The sequence below is a fragment of the Clinocottus analis genome, unplaced genomic scaffold, assembly GCF_023055335.1.
Source record: "Clinocottus analis isolate CAN_PGR_092001 unplaced genomic scaffold, fCliAna1.0.p SCAF_5, whole genome shotgun sequence".
NCBI classification, from domain to species: Eukaryota; Metazoa; Chordata; class Actinopteri; order Perciformes; family Cottidae; genus Clinocottus; species Clinocottus analis.
The window spans coordinates 17,383,015-17,403,648 of record NW_027176207.1 but is presented as its reverse complement, the minus strand read 5'-3'; the positions used below and the strand labels follow the sequence as shown (position 1 = coordinate 17,403,648).

The 20,634-nt window shown below is 42.2% G+C and overlaps 1 protein-coding gene across 6 annotated transcripts in view; it reads left to right on the top strand.

The window, feature by feature from the left end:
- Window positions 1–3,487: 3,487 nt before the first annotated feature.
- The window catches only part of LOC137802153 (glutamate receptor 4), a 101,658-nt gene continuing 84,511 nt past the window's right edge, over window positions 3,488–20,634 (top strand). For 4 of the 6 annotated variants that reach the window (XM_068599771.1, XM_068599769.1, XM_068599766.1 and 1 more), the window contains exons 1-2: window positions 3,488–3,977; window positions 8,355–8,513. In XM_068599771.1, coding sequence (XP_068455872.1) covers window positions 3,887–3,977; window positions 8,355–8,513 — 250 coding nt within the window. In that variant the 5' untranslated portion in view covers window positions 3,488–3,886. Of the gene's footprint in view, window positions 3,978–8,354; window positions 8,514–9,266; window positions 9,285–20,634 lie in introns of all 6 variants that reach the window. The other 2 variants (XM_068599768.1, XM_068599765.1) reach the window with 1 other exon arrangement.

Here is a 20,634-nt window from a genome sequence, read left to right as displayed (position 1 = left end):
CAGCACAGCGGTTATCAATAAAAACCTTCTCAAAATGCTTGTTCCCGTTGACTTGAGCGGCGAAGTGAAAAGCCAATCAGTTGCAGTTGTTTTACCAACATAAGTACAGTTCCTAATTGTCACACATTGCATCAGAAATGTTAAGTAGTTGAACTAACACACGCCTTTGTCTAAAGTGGTTTCAGACTGGAGACGAACCGAATGAACATTTTATTCGATTTTATTGCACACGACTTCAAACAACCTCGTGCTTTCATCCCCTCATCATCCTCAAATGCTACCAAACTAAATATTTCAGAAAAGAGTACAGGCAGAAAATCCAGACATTGCAATTAGGGAGTAAGTGATCAGCTTAACAGTCCATGGAGGACTATTGCTTTTTGCAGATTTGTTGCACAGCGAGAGACCACTTTCTGCTCCGTAGCAACAAAGCTTAAAGAAAATAAAAACTCAAGCTCATAACAGCGTGTGGCTATCATTTAGATGTATTTTGTTCCCGTGTGCAATAATGATAGTTTTGTGAAAAAAATATTGACAGGCTGATGAGTGGCTTCACTGGAATCATATCAGCCTCTCGAAACGTCATTTTCTCAAAGGGTGTAAATAATATTCATCGTTATTGATCTCTGTGGGGAAATCAGACCTTTGCAGTAGCAAATGTAATAGGACACACAGGACAAAATGCATGGGAGATTATTTTTGACCTTGGGAACTTTATGTGAAAATGCATGTTCCAGACGGCTCTGCTTCTGTTGGTCGAACCTTTTTTTTTATAGAAATTGTATTTTTGGTAGCTGACTTTGATGGGATCTTTGTCTGTAAGTGCAGCTTGATATAACGTTTCAACCCGCAGAGATCAGAGGAGTCATCAAAATGGTTTTCTGTGGCAATAGCTTCTTTAAATTGAATTAAATTTCAAATGTTGGGCTTCCATTTATATTATTTGCGATGGCAGCGAGTACATTGGAGATGTGTGCTCCTCCTCCTTTTGACAGAAGTTGTGTTTTGGGGGATTTTCTCCATGACGGTTTAGTGATGGCACCCAGGCCCAATCCCAATCTACACACTCACAGATTAACAGACTTTGAGGCACATTCCTGGAAAGTCTGTGAGGGTTTTAGGGTAAAGGAATTACCCACAATTCATAGCAATGTGACGTTAAACACGGGGTTACCGGTGGAAGCATGGAGACATACAATATAAGTAAAACAAAAGACGGCACGTGTGTGTTCAGCCTGACAAATGACATGTACTCAGAAACATTAAGGATTAAAGATGGAAAATAAAAATGATTGAAATCAGAGATTAGAATATGTTGATATTGAGATATGGTGCAGCAAAGTGCCATTCGTATTTACACCATGTCAAGCCCTTCCAGTGTCTCACACTTAACCATTTAACAGAGGATGTCAGTAAGTCCCTGACGGTTCAGGGTTTAAGGCCTTCAGAGGCACTCTGGGATTGCCCCCAGTCTTTCCCACATCGACTAAACTAAATCAACTTCCTGCATTGCTTCCTATAGTGTCTCACACATAGTTGCTCATTTTCAAGCAGGCCTACCTGAGGCAACGTACAGATCGCCCATATTTGAGCAAACTGCAGCTTCACCACCTCCTGCAGTTCCTTCTTTAACTGCATCACACCGACGAGACTATAGCCTACACCTCCTGAAGGTCTCATTACTGACTTTCACTTATCCAGGAACTCAATCTTTATTTCTGAAGTCGATTTTCTAAAATCAGTAAACTGACGACCTCTGTCACCCTAAGTGACATATTGTATGGATATTTCATACTATCTTCAATACATAACAATAATGATCCACAACAACTGATAAACTGTACAATTAACCCAAATAGTGAACACAGTAACTTCAGGAAGTCAAAGATTTTTAATAATGTTTAAGCACTATTGCGTTTTACATATTTTTTTAGGACAATTTTATTGAATTATGTGTCTCTATTTTCTAAAGTCAATACGCTTCTCTTTTTTTTTGGGACAAATGGCCATTGTTGTCAGCTCATTTGTTTGATCAAAGTGTTCACCAAACCATCAGGATGAACAAATAGTGGAACATTTCAAGGAGCCAGGCAAACTGTTTCACTCATTTTTGCAGTCGTTATGCTAAGCTGAGCTAACTGGCTCTAGCGTCATACTAATCATATAGCTGATCTCTGACACAGAGTGGGGTTTCTATTATTCAGCCTACACGCTCATTGATATAAATGGAATGGACAAATATAATACAGATATATGGCCGCATATAACACAATATTGCGTCACAAGAGGACCATCAATAACTCTCTCTGAACAATTTCAACAAAAACTGAACACTGTAACTTTCATGAAGTTGTTGGATTTTTTTCAGGACTGTTGTATCAGACTGCACGAGAATAAGCCAGAACCGGCCTCTTCACAGTTCTTTGTAGATTTTGTCCCCCATCTGTAGCTCTGGGTTTTCCCAGTGTTTCCTGATTGTTTATTGCCTTCACCTGTTCTGGTTTCAGACTCCTCCCTCCTTGTGTCCCTTTCCCCTGTGTGATTGCAAAGCCCCGCCCTAATCGTTTCCACCTGTGCATTTAGTCTGTGTCTTTCCCTTGTCTTGAGAAAGACTTCACAAAGTGTGAAGTTTAAGTACCAGTGCTTAGGTATCATTGATTTTAGAGTAAGTGTTAATGCGCTCAACATCTAGTGGCCATTAGTGGTACTGCATATAAAGACACATTCATGTCGGTTTTATTGCTGAAACTTGGAAACATGAAGCTGCAATGACCATTTCTCAAATAATGTTACTGTGATTCCCCAAAAATGTCAAACACGCCTCTTTGCCACGCCCCTTTGAGCTTGTACCACTCACAAGGCACCTTTAGCGTCTGAATTAGATGCACTGAGCTTTCGTGTAACTTCAATCTGAAACCTGTGGCATAGATGCTCAGAAAAGTGATGACTTCCTCGCTGAATGGGTCTCGTGTTTGAGATTGGAGTAAGTGTGGGTTACTTATGATATATCGTTTACATTTCACCGAGTTTATGCAGTTAATTAAAGCCTACCTAACTCGGTGGTTTTGGTTTTTCAAAGTGTTTCGGTTTGAATACGGAACATGAAGTTTTTACTGCAACCATACTCTGAGCTGCAGGTGAGACTATGTGAAACAATGTTAATCCTGTAAAAGCAAGTCCACAGACAACAATCCTCACAGCATTTTTTTTGTATTATTTAATCCTATTAATGTGGGCACTTTATGCTTTTAAAATGGCACCTTTTTTAAAGACCCGTCTGGAATAATGTGTCACACAGTAGAACCATCATCCTCTGGGAAGCCACGCAGTCCTCCTCCTCCACCTCGCAGACATCCACACACAGTGTATTTTCGCATCATCCGCTCTGGAAGTTTTGGAGGTAAACGAGGTGCGGGGACTTCTCCTCGGCTCGGTGCTGAGCGGACTGACTGACGCCCCTCCTGCCTGCCCCGGTCGGGTAAAAAAAAAAAAAGGCGCATGTGTGTTATCGCTGTGTGATGTGAGTTGAGCCGCATCCAGACGCACTGGCCGCCGCTGGCTGATGCCTCTCTCCCCCCCACCTCACCCCACCCCACACACACACACACACACCGCTCCAGCTCATCTTGGTGGTGTTGTGCGCAAAATCTCCAGCGCCGGACGGACGGACGCAGTTTGACGGCACAAACGAGCGGCACTGCGGGGGGATATCCAAGAAAACCACATCCAAAGGCTGACATGGATATTTAACGGGCATTTGATACATTTTTTTGTATCTCTGTTGTGTGTGTGTGTTTTTTTTTTGGTACCCTGTGATGTTGCTTTTGCCCCGGGGGTGTTAATTAAACCTGCTCGATGTCTCTCATCAGTTTATAACCGAAACAAAATGAGGATTTCTTCCCGCGACTGGTTTCTGTTGATATTCTCTGGCTTTTGGGGACTGGCAATGGGTGCTTTCCCGAGCAGCGTTCAGATCGGTGAGTGTGAAAGCCTTAATGTTAATTCTGACCAGAAAATGAATCCTGTCAACGAATGTGTGGACGTCCTGTCTGCTGCCTCTGCCCTGCCATTTAGCACCCCGGCACTACTCAAAGTGGAAATTGTTGGTTTCCTTCCGCAGTCTTTTATTTTTCTTCTCTAAAATATCACGTGCAGGCAAACCGGGTGCTCTCCTGTGTTGATGCTGTGCATGTTTAAGACACACACATACACACACTTAAACACACCCACCCCAAATGCGCTTTATTTGCAGGCTACAGTGTGTATCCCAGTGCACACCGCCACTGCAGCATATCAGAGCAGCAAAGAGTGTGTTTGTATTCCCTGTGCAGCCCGCCCGTGTGCATTGACCGCTGTTAACACTCTCGCAGACCCCGCTGCATTAAACCTCAGCCACGGTCCCAGGGGCCTTACAGCTCCACTCTTTCACTCTGTTATGTGTTTTTTTGTTGTTTTGTATTCATCTGCATGTTTCCATTTCACAACTTAACAGTGGTGGGGTGGAAAAAAATAGGTGATGGATTCATGCTTTTTTATGGACTTGATTGAATAAATGCATGGGAATGAAAAGAAGGGCCAACCGTGACCTCCAGTTGGTGATCATCACAACCGTCCCCAAAAATAAATGTGGGTGTCGAGCATTTGCTCCAACTGACTTTTTCCCTGGCTCTGCCCTCCACTGCACCCCTGCTTGTAGCGGAGTCGAGGCACATCAGGACCAGTCGGGCTGATGAAAAACGACAAGCTGCTCAAATGATTCTCCTTGTCCTTTTTATACCAACGTGATACCCGAATTCCCGGCCTCTCCGGGGGAGGTCAGAGGTCAGGGTCTCTTACAGACGGCACCCCTGGAACTGGGGACACTCGAGCTGGGTGGTGGGGGGGGGTTTAATCGTGGAGCTGCTGCCATCACGATGAACATTCAAGTAATGTTTGCTGCTGATTTAAGCAAAACTACTGCTGTGTGTGTTTTTTTTTGTTTTTTTTTGCTTACACGTTTTCTGCAGTTTCAGACACATTTTTATGAGGTTTGTCAAATCCTAAGCACTTATCGTTTGGCGAACAACATTTCTGACTGCAAACATTGTTGATGTAATACCAGTGTCGTAATATTTCCCCTCTCGACCCTGTTATTGACCTCCTGAGAGGGTAATAATCCACTATGTGATTCCTCACCCACCAGACTTCATTCAGCCCTTTTTTTTAATGTGGTTTTGAGCAGCCATCACACAGCTTCATCAGTTATCAGAGACGGCAAACATCTCTCCAATCAACTCTTGTCAAATTCAAATAATTGTCACTGGAAAATCAACACAAATTAGCAGTGGGTTATTTACTGTGTACACATGCCTGCGACACAGAAACAAGTGCACAAATACAGCCATGGCAAACAGGCTTCACCACTAGCACAGATTCATTCTGACACCAGTGAAGACGCATCGCTAAAAGGTCTTAATACTTCTGTAAGACTCTACAGGTTCTCTTTTAACCATCCTGAAGCTAACGCCACTTCTAAAGAAAATTCTAACAACATCTGAGTTGCTGTGTGTGCGTGCAAACTTAATCTTTAGAGATTTTTTTTATTGAGGTCTTGTCAGATTCTTAGACTTAATGAAACCGCACATTGAAAGACCATTTACACCTTTTACCATGTGATCTGGATAAGGAAAAACGCACGCGTTGCAGCAGAATGCGTCACAATCAGAATTAGACGGACAAAGCTCATCTGGATGTGATCTGGCTCACTTCGATCTCAGCCTGGTGTAAATGAAAGATTCACTTAACTTTGCCTCTACTTGATACCTTGAGCTGCGGTCAAAAAGCTTCAGATGGCAAAGAATTCTCTTTCCTCTTAAAAATGAATCTCCTTCTTCTTAAAGGCTGCTCCACTGGCTTTAATTATCTTCTTACAGTTAGTAACATTAGCGTATAGGCTATTTAAAAGTATCATAGATACCATCGACAGTTTACATCGCGTCGTCCCCCGGCGGGTGTCCTACGTTGCGTCTCTTGACGTAAGACACGGCTATGTTTGTTGACGAGCAGCCCAGTTTTTCATGCAAAGATCTGTTCAAAAGTAGCGAGCAGACATAACAGGACGACTGTCAACAGCAGGTGTGAATTGCAAAGGCTGTGATTGGATGTCATCATTTTGATGACACGCTCTTTGGAACCCCGAGAGTCTTATTGTCGGCAGAGCATATGGTCGTTACGACGCTTCAAAGTCTGGGCCCCCGACACTCTGTTCTCCATCTCAATTTGTGTAACATCTAGCAGAAGGGAAAGTCGTAGCTGAATAAGCAGAGTTTAGGTCAAAGCTTAATTTATTTCCTCTTTTAATTGCCGCTGAAGATGCATGTTCATATTTGAACCACGTGTTTCTACTCCCAACACATTGCACATTCAACTCGCTCCAATGTTAGCTCATTTGAGTCATTATTAGAAGGTCAGTTGTTAGTTAGTTGGGATGGGCGAAACAGACACAGGACTTGCATCCTGGAGACAGCTGTTTGAGTCTTATTTTACCGTAGTTTTGCTGCATAAATTACATACTACAGAAGTTTGAAGCTTTTGGGCCACTGATCAGGTGGCTCTGTTTCATCGAGTTGGCTGTAAAAGTGTTGATTCTAAATATGTAAACGGCATTCCTACTGATCAGTGGCCAAGATGACACACATTTTCATTTTTTCTTAAATTGTAAAATAGGAAATAACACCTCCTGTGGGCATTCGGTTGCGAGTGTGAGTCAGTGAGACGTGAAACCATCATAGTGGAAATTATATGAAATTCATAGCGGCTCCAGTGCTTTTCTATACCCATTACTAGAGTTATGCAAAAAGATGCAGGAGATTTACATGAGTGAGCACCATAAAGGAGTACAATATTCAAAAGTTTACATTATAAAGAGGTCAGCCATAAAAAGAACGCACTGGCATTTTGCTTCATGTGACATTTATACTGTCTAATCCCAAGAAATGTAGCCTTAAGTTAGATTAGTAAATGTGAAGCAAACAGCTTCAAACCTAAAACACCACTGACATTTGCACAGCCATGAACAGCATAGTCAAGATCTCTGTATATGAAGAAAGCTATAATGTCAAAAGAAAGGAAAGAAAGACAAAAGACACCAAGAGCAAAGTCTCATCTCTGATGCCAAACCGATTCCTGACACTCGAGCAGCTCATGCGTAATGAACTGGAGGAAAATCTTTGTTGATCCAAAAGGATTTTCTGGGAATATTATATCACTTTTCTGCTTGCATTGATATGAAACAAGGGTAATTTACATGCTAATCAGACTGTATCTTACATTACATCCTCATATAACCCAATGATGCTTAAAGAGTCATGAGTTGCTATAGATTAACACTGAATTGTCATCTATAGTGATTCATGAGACCAATCGTGGCCTTTTATTACATTTCATATATTGTCCAGTCAGCTGTGTCCACCTCTGATATGATGAGGTTCCTCTCTGCCCCAAGCTAGCTACTAAAACACTCTGTGAAACCTTAATGCATATTTGACAAAAGATTTTTTTAAAACAATGTGGAGGTTGTCGTCACGAGACAAACAGCCGGCGTTTGCTCAACTGACAAGGACTTTGGTTTTCTGTAGCCACGAAACAACATTGTTTTCTTCCTCACCACAAAGATGACGTACAGTTTTTAGCAACGTTAGCAGCATGTGTTGGTGTAGACTGAAACTATCTGAAATATTGAAATGATTTGTTCATTATATCTGTTTTTCCGTTCGTTTGTCAAGCAAGGTTGAAACAAACTTCAAGCGATGCAAGCTAGGCGCTTTTCCATCGACGGGTTTGGAACGAAAACATTTGGATAAAAGCTTAGTTTGGTCAGAAGTTGGCGCTATAGGCTCTACATGTAATCCATGAGTTGACATAGTAGAAGACGTAGAAGTTGCAAACTAGGAAACATCTTCAAGCAAGCGGAAAAACGTTTTTTTTTCTACTTCCATACAGCTTCTCTAATGCTTCAACTTCTTCAAAATGCGAATGTCAATAAAAGGCTATTGAAATAAAACCAAACACCTTATTTTATCTCTTGGTCTGGTGCTTGTATTAGTCCAATTCTACTTCTTCATTCAGGACCATTGACGAGGATCCAGGTTGCCCTCAGCAGTAACTACATGCTGGTGTTGGTACACAAATCAGATTTTTTTTTCATCCTCTGAAACTGCAATCTTTGTGTACAGTAATGTGGTTACTTTCCTACCAAGAACTATAAACATGGAGATCAAATCTGATCAAATAAGCGCTAAATCAATGTGTGTCTCTTTAAGTGTTGTTGGTTTCCCAACTAGTGAAAATCTTGTTTCTGCCTTTCTTCTGTTCAGGCGGGCTGTTCATCAGAAACACTGATCAGGAGTACACTGCCTTTCGTTTGGCAATCTTCCTGCACAACACCAGCCCGAATGCCTCGGAAGCCCCGTTCAACCTGGTGCCTCATGTGGACAACATCGAGACGGCCAACAGCTTCGCCGTCACCAACGCCTGTAAGTCGGTCCAATTGTTTCATTTTGTGTTGGTGCGCTGTGGGTTTTGATCACGCTTAAGCAGGAAAATGAGGCTTCCTGTGTGTGAGGAAACCAGACCAGGGTCCTCCCCAGGATATATGGACAATAATGTATTTGTTATTAAAGGATAATTCAGTTTTATTACAGCCAGGGTCTTAATCTCACCCTCATTCCTGTGGATAATAACATTATACTCAAGATATAGGAACAGTTCAACCTTATTTTGTAGTGAGGAGCTGAAAAAAGGACGACACTTCCATTGTCATTTTAACATCTGTGTTTTTGCACAGATTAAATAAACACGATACAACAGGATAATCCCATCAAGGGCTGTGTATTGGCGAGAATCTGGGGATACAATATGCAATTATGATTTAGGGGTTACAATCCCAAAAAATTGCGATACCTCAACAGAGGGGATAATTGCAATTTAAAAAAAAGCACACAAACATAGAAAAAAGTGTATTTTTTACAATGTCATCAGAAGTGTTCTGCATTTGTATCCAACATCAAAACGCAACACAACACAAAATGACGAACCACTGTCTGCCACAAACCTTTGCATGTAAACTATTAATTCAAAAATCGATGCAGTGTTTTTGAGAATAATAAAGTATCACAAGGCACAATATCGCGATACTCGAGTGTATCGATAATTTCTCACACCGCTATTCACGTAACTTGTATGATGCCCTGATGGACCAATTCTTTGTGATTTTGCTGTGTTCCTAGATCTCAGCAATTATTTTGGTGAGTACAATACTTTCATGATGGATAGAAATGATGATTATATTGAGTAGTTTACCATTATATTACTAAAACATGAGTGTCTTTGTCATTTCAAATGAAAAAAAGTGGAAATGTTTCAACTGACACATATTTAGGTCGTTTATTTCCATCCTGCCACTAAACCAGCTCGTTGTGTGTATATGAGCATGAGTGCATGAGTGTGCATGCGCGTGTGTGTGTGTGTGTGTGTGTGTGTGATGATGTGGCAGTACAGCAGTGTATGTGAGTGTCTGCTGGTTCACATCTGATCTGAGCAAAGCCGCACACACACACTGAAGGGGACAGCAGCTGTAAACACACACACAGACAACAGTCACACACAATCTCCTAAACCGTAGTAGGCAGTGATTCTTTTTTTTGTGATGATCCCTTGGGAAACGTTCTGTTTCTTTGCTTCTTTTCTGTGTGAGTGAATGTGTGTTTGTGCAGAGGGTGGGGGTGCCCACAGAGACCATAAAGCACTGCAGCCTGATGTCTTCTGCTATCTGTGTTGTGATCTGGTGTTAGAAAAATCAATGGCTAAATTAAGCAGAGAATGAAGTGCTGTTATGTTGGTTTGGTAATAGAGGGGTGCAGTGTGTGTGTGTGTGTGTGTGTATGTGTGTGTGAAGACCAGAGACATATTTCAGAAATGTTCTCTCTCTGCAATCAGACGAGGAGGGCGAGTATTTTGAAAAGCCTCGCTTGCTTTTTTTTTCCTTCTGTATAACCTTATAGAGCTTTATAAATGTAATTTCCTTTGAATTTACCCTCCGGGGTTTCTGAAGTTGCATTTTGGTAAATCTGCACAATAAAAATATGCTGAAATAGCTGTCAGCAGTTCCCTGTCCAACATTTATCAACGCATGGACAGACAACTTTCACTGGATTGCTTTAATACTGAAGAAAACCTCAAAACATAATGATTTCTCGGCAAGTTCTGTTACAAGGAGTTAAAAGGAGCGCCGTTTTTCCCTTTTTGATTTCTCAATGGATTCATGGAAGTTTTGATTGACACTGAAGACAACGATATCCTCGGAAACTGTAAGTCACTCTGAATCCAACAGCATGTGCATCATGTCTGCGTGTTCAGATCGGACTGAGTTGTGACTTGGAGGAGAAGGAATTTTGATGCGCCTGTCTGATTCACCTCATGCGTGCCTCTGCACCATTGCAGCAAACAACACGTCTGGAATTGTTCTGCAACATTAAATGAGCTTTTCTCTGGTGGGTTTTTTGCTCGATTCAGTTCAAATACTTGTATCCCTAAAACAAATGTACCTGGATGGTATTTGCCTGTTAATGACCACTAAGATGAAATAGCATTAGATGAAGCTGTAGGAAGCTCTGCTAGGAACTAAGTTGTGTGAGCAGGGGATACATTAATGCAGGAAAAATATAGAAAACTGTGTGGTTAATGAGAACAGGCATAGAATATATGATGAGCGACAATTGCAGAGCGTTTTATACTGTATACATCCATGCATATATACATCCATGCATACATCCATGCATACATATATACAGACATGCATACATACAGACATGCATACATACATGCATACAGACATACATGCATACATACAAACATACATACAGACAGACATACATACATACATACATACATACATACATACATACATACATACATACATACATACATACACACACTCATACATACAGACCGTATTACCAGAGCTGCTTAAAATATTCCTCATAATTTGCCAAAAAAAGCAGCTTCTCTGTTATAACGTTCTATTTGCGACATCTGAAACATCTTTATTTCAATAATCATTTCATTTCGTTTGCTTGTATTTCTGTCGCAAGGTTACACCGTCTTTGAAACATTTATGTTGTGTTCACCCGGTCAATACAGACCCTGAAGTGAGGCAGTGAGACAGAAAACGCCTGTTAGAGGGAGCTCTCAATGGCCGTTGCAATAAAAAGAGAGCAGCAGTCGTCCCGTCGTAGAGGCGTGGGTGGATGTAAACGGTATGTTTCCAGGAACAGAAGAAACTATAGGATTTTTCACCTCTCGTCTAATGGCTGCGTATAGTCACAGGAAGCGAGTCTGCAGCACATTGATTGGCCAAGCCAAATCAGAGCAGAATTACATGAGCCAATCAATGGCTCTGATAGCTCAGGGCCAGCGGGGAATCTGAGATCGAACCGCACCGCTTGCTTTCACTCCCCCTGTTTTACATTTCCCAGTGTCTTTGTTCCTTTTTCCTTCTCGGGCCCCAGTTTCGCTCCATTATCGGTGGCCCTGAGATAATGGTTATGAATAGGCGGCGTTACCATGTGACGTTAAAGGGCATCACATACTTTTTGGGAAGGGGAGATGAGAGAAGGAGCTCATTTGTGAAGAGAGATTAGGCCATTCAGTGGCTCAGCAGTCTGCCGTCAGGAAGGCTGATGGGGACAATTGGTGGGAGGACGAGGATAAATGTTGTTGTATGTTCGCCATTGTCATTAGTAATCATTCAATAGACCCAGACACTGACAAATTCACTTTCATTTGTTTGATTAACTGTACAGTCTCCTTATTATTCACACCGGGGTCACCAGCTTTACTGGTGCCGTACTGTGACGCAAAGCTGCTAATAGGATTCTTATTATGTTGGTTATCTCTCAAAACCTTCAGAGGTCATACTGTTAATAGTTCACACTGCAATGTAATGTATCAGCATTAAGTTATGTGTGACACCTCTGTATAATTACAATTAATAAATGAGACGATGGTTCAAACATTTGTTAGTCTCCGCTTCCCAGTGGTGATATTTAATGTCTCCAGCAGGCTGAGATTTATTTTTTTGTGGAGCTCAACTCTGTGGGGGGAAGTTGGGCTTTTGCCCACAAATGAAATATTCCAAGATATGTAAAAGCTTTTCTTCAGGTCTTAAATATTATACCTTTAATGTGCACCAGGGTTCTTTAAAAAAAGTTATGTTGTGTTAAACAAGCTAAACTTAGAGCATCTTGAAATCTCAAAAGCAACCAATTAAACGCAAATTACAACCAACTTGCCAGAAATAGAGCTTTCCCATCCACCACCATTATGACTATATTAAGAGTTGAGCTCATCAAGATAAGCAGCTGGTGGCGCTAAGTTTCCAGTCAGGTGCCATTGAAACATGGCGAGGAGGGCACAATTATGTGAGGTAGTTAAAAGAGTACCATTCAAACCTCAAGTCACGAGAAAACTATGTAGAAAGAGAAATATGGCACACCGATGTGATGTTTTTTTGCTATGTTTTAGAGCTCCTTCTCTCATCTCCCCTCTCTGAAAGTATGCCCTTAAACGTCACATGGTACCTTCTCCAGTGGAGTGGGAGCTTGAGCTACAAATATGCTTCATCTACGTCCTAAATTGTTCGCCAAGTCCGTCTCCATTGCATATAGTTCCAGTTTCTATATTTTAATACACCAACTTTGAGACTTCTGTCGAATTAGAAGTCTAGACACGGTGTGTTAAAGGATACGGCTTAAGATATTATATATTTATTTGTAGCCCCAAACCAACAATTAAGTAAAACACCAGCCAAACTCTGATACTTTATCTCGTTGTGCCATTCAAGCTTCATTGTTGTATTTTTAATCATCTTTGCACATCAATGAGTCACAGTGTTCTGCACACACACTATAGTTTCTTTTGATCCTTCTCACTAGAGCCACACAACTATTAATGCGCCACTAAAGATAGTCCCAAACAAAGGCTTTTCTTTTGCCTGGTTAAGTGTAGTGTTTGTGTAGAACTACAGCTGCCTTTAAGTATACGCTGTATGTGTATATATCACGGCTGGGGAAAGTGGAAAAAATTGAACTTTTCATGTTTTCCAGTTCAGTTCAGTTTTTCTTCCTCAGTGAGAAAAGTCCCGTCTGTGTTTGCTTGAACAAGCACACTGAAGACTGTTGAATGAGGTGGAGATGTGAAGGTCAGCTGACAGGTGAGAGAGGATCTCTCACTGATCAGCGGCGGCTTTGCGCATTCACGATTAATGTTCAATCTGGACGCGGCGCCTGCAGCGCGAGCTGACGGTAGACCGACCGCCTGTGTGCGCTTTGAAGCGCGTTATTAACGCGCTAACTTGCCCAGCCCCAGTGTGTGTGTTTATATATATGACCTGTTTTTAAAGATCTACATCTTCAGTTGGACCAAATGGACTTAGTATGCAACAAAATAGGGACGTTTGAGTTGTGTGTTGTGTTTGTTTTAATGTGGTTGGTTGAGGACGAGAAAGGTTTCGAATGAAATCAGCGTAATCCTTTCAAGCGAGAGCGCGCAGCACAATCTTCTCCGAATTGAAAGGTTGAATTCACAAGCACTAACATGCTGTGCGCTGCACCAGAAGTTTATCTCTTAATGGCAGATTTAATAAGATGCATGGAGGTATGGTGAATGTGTTTTATTTACTGGCCGTGTCCTCATTTCAATGCAGTTACGGTGAGGAGGGAGATCTAATCGCTCTCTGTCCCTCCATTTGCTTTCATTTCATTGGAATTATTTGTCTGCACGCAATGTCTCGCAGACACAATGATCAGATCTTGTGATAATAGGATGAATCTCACTACTTCCATTTTCTAAAGAGCCCTTCAGGTCAAAACAGTGACACATTTGTCCAAAAGATGGCACATGATGCGTCACATTTTAATGAGAGTGATATAATCGCGCTCAAAATGAGGCATCCGTGCACCATGGATGCAGATTGCAGTCCGTCTGGGCTTTTTTTGGTAGTTTGGCTGAGGACAGAACATCCCTCGTCTCTCACATGTGTGGAAGGGCTTGGAAATAAAATGCCAAAACAACAGACTGCCTGGTTTATTATAAAACACTGAGGCAGCGTGCCGATCATTTCATGGATCACTGCCTGGCTGTCAAGGTGCCATCGCTGGTAATGTGCTCAAGTTCAGGACAGTCAGTCACCTTTCAACTTGAGGGACTTCCCCACCATTTGTCTCTTTCGGAAGTTCAGACTGAAAGTCAGTGAGAGCATCCAGCTGTTTCTGACAGCAGCTTGTGTACAAGAAGCAAGTTACCAACGTCGCCAGTGAAACATCATGGAGGAGCACAGCGTAGGAGAGAGGCAGGGAATGGATGCACAGCGGCCGTGGTACTAATACTGGTGTAATACTGAAGAACTTTGGATATCCCATTTATTTTCAGGACGGCGCAGCAGATACTGGTGAGAATGATACCTCGCCTCGACAACACTTTGCAGGATGACTCTTGAAACTCGGGTTCTCCACATCAAAGTGGAGTGAAAATGAGAAGCATACGCAAAGTCTTCCATCTTGGTGGCGGTTTCCTGACCTGATGTGAGGATATTTTAGTGCATTCGGTCTTTAGCGTGTGATGTGGAGGGTCTCCTTGATCTTTCTCTGGCCTAAATTTTGTGAAAATAACTTTGTGTTAATGAGATCTGGGAATTTGACAACATCTGTAAAAAAAAAAAAAAAAAAAAAGGTCGACAGGGTCGACGAGTGTACGAGCAGCAGACGATCAGACAGGACGTAAAGAAACAGGCTCACTTCTTTGGAAAAGGAAAGAAAAGCAAACGGTAAAAGGATTACCAAAACGGTTTGTCGTAAATATTCATCACAGTTTTACGGACAATCCAATTACGGCTGCACTTTTAATCAAGTTATCGCAATCACAATTTGGACAACTTCCTACAATTAAATGAACACGATTGACTGCAATGCTCGCATTTAAAACTCTGCCGCGTCTCGAATCAAGTGCTTCCTGAACTAACAGCCTAAACCGTCCTCAACGATGCTTCTCAATATCTTGGTTGAAATGTTTTTGGACAATGTCATTATATTTCCCTCTAGGAAAGCCACTGGTTTTGATGCAAAGACATGTCCATTGGCATGAATGTAGTAGCACAACATGGAAGTGAAAGCAGTGCTGTGTTCATTTAAATGTGAAAGTGCAATTAAAGTGTTGTACCTAAAATCAATGACGCGTAATCACTCGTGCCAATGAACGACGAGTTTTAAAATGAGGCATGTTGACGAATGAGAGGATCTACTAAACACCATGTGTACTCTATTAATAACTTTGAAAACACAATGGGAGGATCATTTGATAGGACAGTGAGTACATCTGATGAGAGAAGGTGAGAAGGATTAGGTTGAAATTAGGATTTTCAATAAATTGGCTTCTAAAAGAAAGGATTTTTTACTGAGCATTAGTTCTCAATGCTTTCATTAAAAACTCCACACACCGTCACGTGCGAAATAAACCATAAATCGACTCAATAGGTTTCAGAGCAGCTGCAGAGTCCCCGGCGATGTTTCATCTGCAGTTCATTCACACGGCTGATCATCATCGTGGTAACCTCTTCACCACGCAGACAGACAAAGGTTTTCCCAATGCGCGGGTGGGCGGGTGCCTGGGTGGGTGGAGTGGGGTGGAATGGGGTTAATTTGACCTCCGACATGCTGCCCCTGCCTTCCCCTTCATTGAAACAGTGACATCTTAATCTCCGTTGAGTCATTTATATTCAGCGAGGCGCTCTGACTCACTCCAGATCCAGATAGCGAGCAGCCGGTGCTCCTATATGCACTCGCGCGGCATAGGAGACCCTATAGTCTCTCTGATGCTCGCACGTGAACACATGCCCGCCTCGGCTGTCCTCCAGCAGGAGGATAGACAATGTGTGTTTTCTGCCTGCCTGTGTATGTGTGTATGTGTGTGTGTGTGTGTGTCTGAAGCACAAATAATCTGGCTGTGTAGCATGTTAGCTCTATTCAAGTCTATTATCTCTCCCTCCAAGGGCTCCATTCAGAGGAGCTCTTCTGCTCTCGGGCGCTGCCCTTTAAATGGCCGCCCGTGCACCTCATTTGTCTGAGGATTCTTCTGATGCACGGGTGAACATGTGCAGGCCTTTTTCAGAGTCGTATATGTGTGTTTGTGCGCGTGTGTGTGTGTATGTGTGATGGCTGGTGTTAGGAGGAAGAAAGGATGCAGAGGAGTGGGAGGGGGCAGCTAATGAGAGATTAATGTGGCGAAGCAGGGAGGAAGAGGAAGGATGGAGGGGCGAGGAGATATGGGAGGTAAATAGTTGAAGACAAGGTCGTGGGGATTTTTAAAAGTGGGGGAATTTATTAGCCTGGTAAAAAAAAAAAAGGTCAAACGTGAACGCGATAATGTAAAGAAACTCGCGTCGAGCAGATTCTGAGCGAGTTCCATGTCTTGTAAGTATAAAAGAGGACTTTTGTACATTTAGCTACGCTCAGCTGTATTAGCACCTGCCCCCCCCCCCCCCTCCTCTCCCGGACTGTGTGACGGTGCAACGTTAGTCATACGTTGCTAAATTTAGTCAAGACATTTTGATGAAAAGTGCCCCCTGCATCACCGCTTGTGTTGCGGGCAAAATGCAAGGACGTCCAATGAAAGAGTCGACTTTGCAGCCGAGAGGAACAACATTGTCCTTTTTACGCTTTGCATAACAATCTGCAACACTGCTCGAAAAAGTTTCTACTAGAAGTAAAGAAATACTGAATTTTATAATCATTGGACACGCTCATACATACATATATATACTCACAAAATGCACCAAGTATTTTGCATCAGTGTGACTCATTCGACCTCTGCTTTTTAATTTTTAGGGGCGGTAAACTGCACTAATTGTGCACATCGTCATCTTTTTTTGACATTTAAATCACAGAAATGCGGATTCATTTAACTTTAACCGTACAAGTAAGTGTTGAATATCTGGAAACATTTGATATCTGTGTTGATTTCCTCTCATTCAACTTGGTCTCCTCCCCGTCTTTCCCCATCCGCCTCCATGCACCTCCTCCTCCTGATCCGTGTACTGGTTATGTAAGTGGCCCCCTGAGGTGAATGTGAAAGTGTGTGTCTGTGTGTGTGTATGTTAGTGTGTGTGTGTTCGTGGAGGAAGGTTGAGGAAGAACTCTGAGGAGACATCGGAGCATCAGTTAACCGCTAATCTGATCCTTTAGATATTTTCATGTCATGAAATCGATGGTCTGTCTGTAGCTCCGGCTTCAGTTTAAACATTTTCAAGTGAGAATTTACAGTAAAGAAAAAGGAAAAAACAACTGTGGGGCACTTTACGAGAAAAGATGACGCTGAATCTCTTTAACGTTGGATGCTGCGCTTCTCCAGCTTCGTACCAAAAGTTTACAGATTGCATCATTAACGTTATCGGGTTCCCTATTAGCATCGAGCATCGACACTTTCATAATTTATAAGAAGCGTTTACAATCTAAGGGACTATGTTTTGCTAACGCACTTCATTTTTCAGATGATTGTGGCCAGCCAAGTAAAAGTACATAAATAGGCTATTATAATAAAATATAAGATCCCATATGCAGATGATGTGTGTTGTACTACGATGTTTGAATTGTTATTGATGCACGAATATGTAAATAGCATTTTGCTGTTGCAGCTAATTTTACACCGTGAGGACGTTTAAGTCTGAAACTGATCATATGTTGTGGACGTAAAATCTGTAACTAACGAAATAAAAGCTCGGAATTTTAATGAAGAAGTATAAAGTATCAAATCATCAAAGTTTGAAGTGAAATAGAGTATTTGGGTATTTATGTACATGCCACTGCTACCAGCACCACTGTGGCCAATGTTTAACACCAAAATAATATTATTTTTGAACAGAAAAAATCCTGAAACAGCATTTAAACCATCCAGATTACACGCAAAGCAAGACATGAAGGCCGTAGCTGAGGGTGCATTTTATTTCTTATGTATTCAGCTGTTTATTTGTACAGAGACAGACTGTTTTCTTCCTTCTGAATGTGTTCTTCCTTGCATCAGAAATTACACAGTCTTGTTCTCCTCACTTATATTTAGTCACCGTATGGGGGGGTGGGGGGGGGGGGAATATTGGTCTCTTGTCAAAAGATCTGTAAAAGAGGCTAAAAAAAAACAACTCAACCAGTAAATAAATATTTTTATTTGTTTGAATATTTAAACGTCGAGGGGCTTTTCGGAAGCGCTGAGCGCCAGATGCCATTTTTAAAGAAAGGCTGTAATGGTTTTTAATCTTCAGAAAGTAGTACGGCAACATGTCGTGGTCACGTTGTTACTCCCCGGCTTGATCTAAATAAGCCATACGCATTGCAGGGTGACAAAAGATTAATGAGTTACGTCCGCCTTCATTCAAAGGGAATCAGCGAACATTTAGAAGCCATCAGGGGTGTGAAGCAGAAGCAGCCTCATCACCTTCTTACTCAATTAGGAATCTATTTTGGGATATGAGGATGTTCGGATGGATTTTCTCCAAACTAGGACAGGAAGTCATGCCAGTTACTTTGTGTTAATCATTTACAGATATCTGTTCCAGGTTTGAGCGTCTCTGAGCTCCTGTTTGGTTTTTAATACATCATTGTGCACACACAGAGAGGAAGAGAGAAAGAAGCCGCAGGAAACACAGAATTGGGTTAACAAGTGCATGATTTGCCATAAATTAAGCCACGGTGGCCCGAAATCACCCGGCTCGAGATTACAGAACGGGATGTGCGCTGTGAGGCACCTTAAATTCACCAGTTAGTTGTTTTGTCAGAAAGTCGAGTCGGAAATGAATTCAAGCCTTTTGCTTTGGCGTTATAAAAGAACTTTTTCATAAAGTTGTGCCCAAGTGGAAATCATGCATTGATCATGATATAGTGTGTGTGTATGTGTGTGTGCGCGTGTGTATACTCACTGTACTTATGCTCGTATATATTCAACCATATCCACAGCAAATTTAAAGGCCCAATGTGCAGGAATTTGGGGGCCCTATCAGAAGAAATAGAATATGATATTCAATAGTTTTCAATGGTGTATCACCTGGAATTGAGAATCATAGTAGCCTGAATGGAAAACCTTTTTAGTCCGCGCCGACCTTTAAACAACCGCATCAGTCAACTGCTAATATCAACATTGTTCACGCAACATTAACGCTAATGAAAGCCAAACGGATTGAAGGGAATTGCTTCGCGAGACAGAGACGCCCCGAATATTATCAGAGACTGACAGAGACGGAGAGGGAAATAGCGGAAGGTCTGCTCTGGGATCACAGTGAATGAGTCGTGTGAATTCACAGATGGGTTTTAACAGGAACACACTCTGGCCAGGGGAGCTGTTCCCACATACTAGAGGATGCTGGTTCAGCTCACACACACATACTGGTATGTACTGCACGCACGAGCCGCTGTCACGCTTTTGAAATGACAGGAAGTTGCTGCAACCACATACAATTGTAGGCCGGCAAGAGCTTTGTTTGGTACGTGGATCCGGTAGAAAGGACACAGCTGAGGAGATCGTGAGCGATGGTACAAAGCCTACACGCATGCGTCCTCGCGTGTATGTTGTGAAAGGAGCATCTTGCACCTCGTTCCTGAATTCTTATGTCAATCTTATTCTGAAAAAAAAAGAAGGTTATTTGCATGTTTCTACGTCTGTCAGTCCCGTCCTGAAAATGTCTGAAGATGTGGCACAAACGTCCACCTCGCCTCGAAGCTGAACTGATAAGAATTTGGGTCGATCACGCGGAGACGCATCGCAAAGTGAGTCGGGCAAAACCGTCTCAGCAGCCGGTGGAGCCGGGGTGCGGACGAATGATTCAACGCAGACATCGAGATGATGCTGTTCATCTCAATTAACTATCGCTAATATCAATGTCCGGTCCAACCAGCTCTATTAAAACTGGAAGTCAGCGGTAGAGCAGGAGAGCCTGCCTTGTTCGCTGGCCTTTACTTGATTGGATCAGCTGCCTCGGTCAATTTTTGACATTGACGAGCGGTGCGACTCCGTGCCTGGCGCCTCTGTGTGGTCGGCCCCATCGGTCCCTGTGGCCTCTTACAACATGTTTCTGACCATTCCTCAAAAATTCATAGGCTCATTATGATAATTTCACACACACACACACACACACACACACACACACACACACACATATGTAATAGAATAAAGTCATGTGAAAAGGGGACATTTCGGACAAGATATTGAAGGCTGTATGCACTATAAAAAGGTTTATCAAAGCAAATAATGTGATGGAAATGAATGGTGAAACGGTGCTAGTGGTAAAACAATGTTCTCCGCTTGACGTTAACAAGGTAATTCAGCTTTTTTTTTTAGCCCAAATTGCTTTGCAATTTTCACCAGCAGCTCAGATAGAATTAGCATACTGTACCCTGCTGCTCCGGACGCCGTTCATAACATATCCGTTGGCTAAAGGAGAAGGTGTGTCCAAACAATTAGCAGCTCTGGTTTAATGGTCATTAGATTTCCAGTGTGAGTGGATGAGGTGCTTTGATGGGAAAACCCTTCGAGGACTTAGCGAGGGGTCAAACGGTCAGA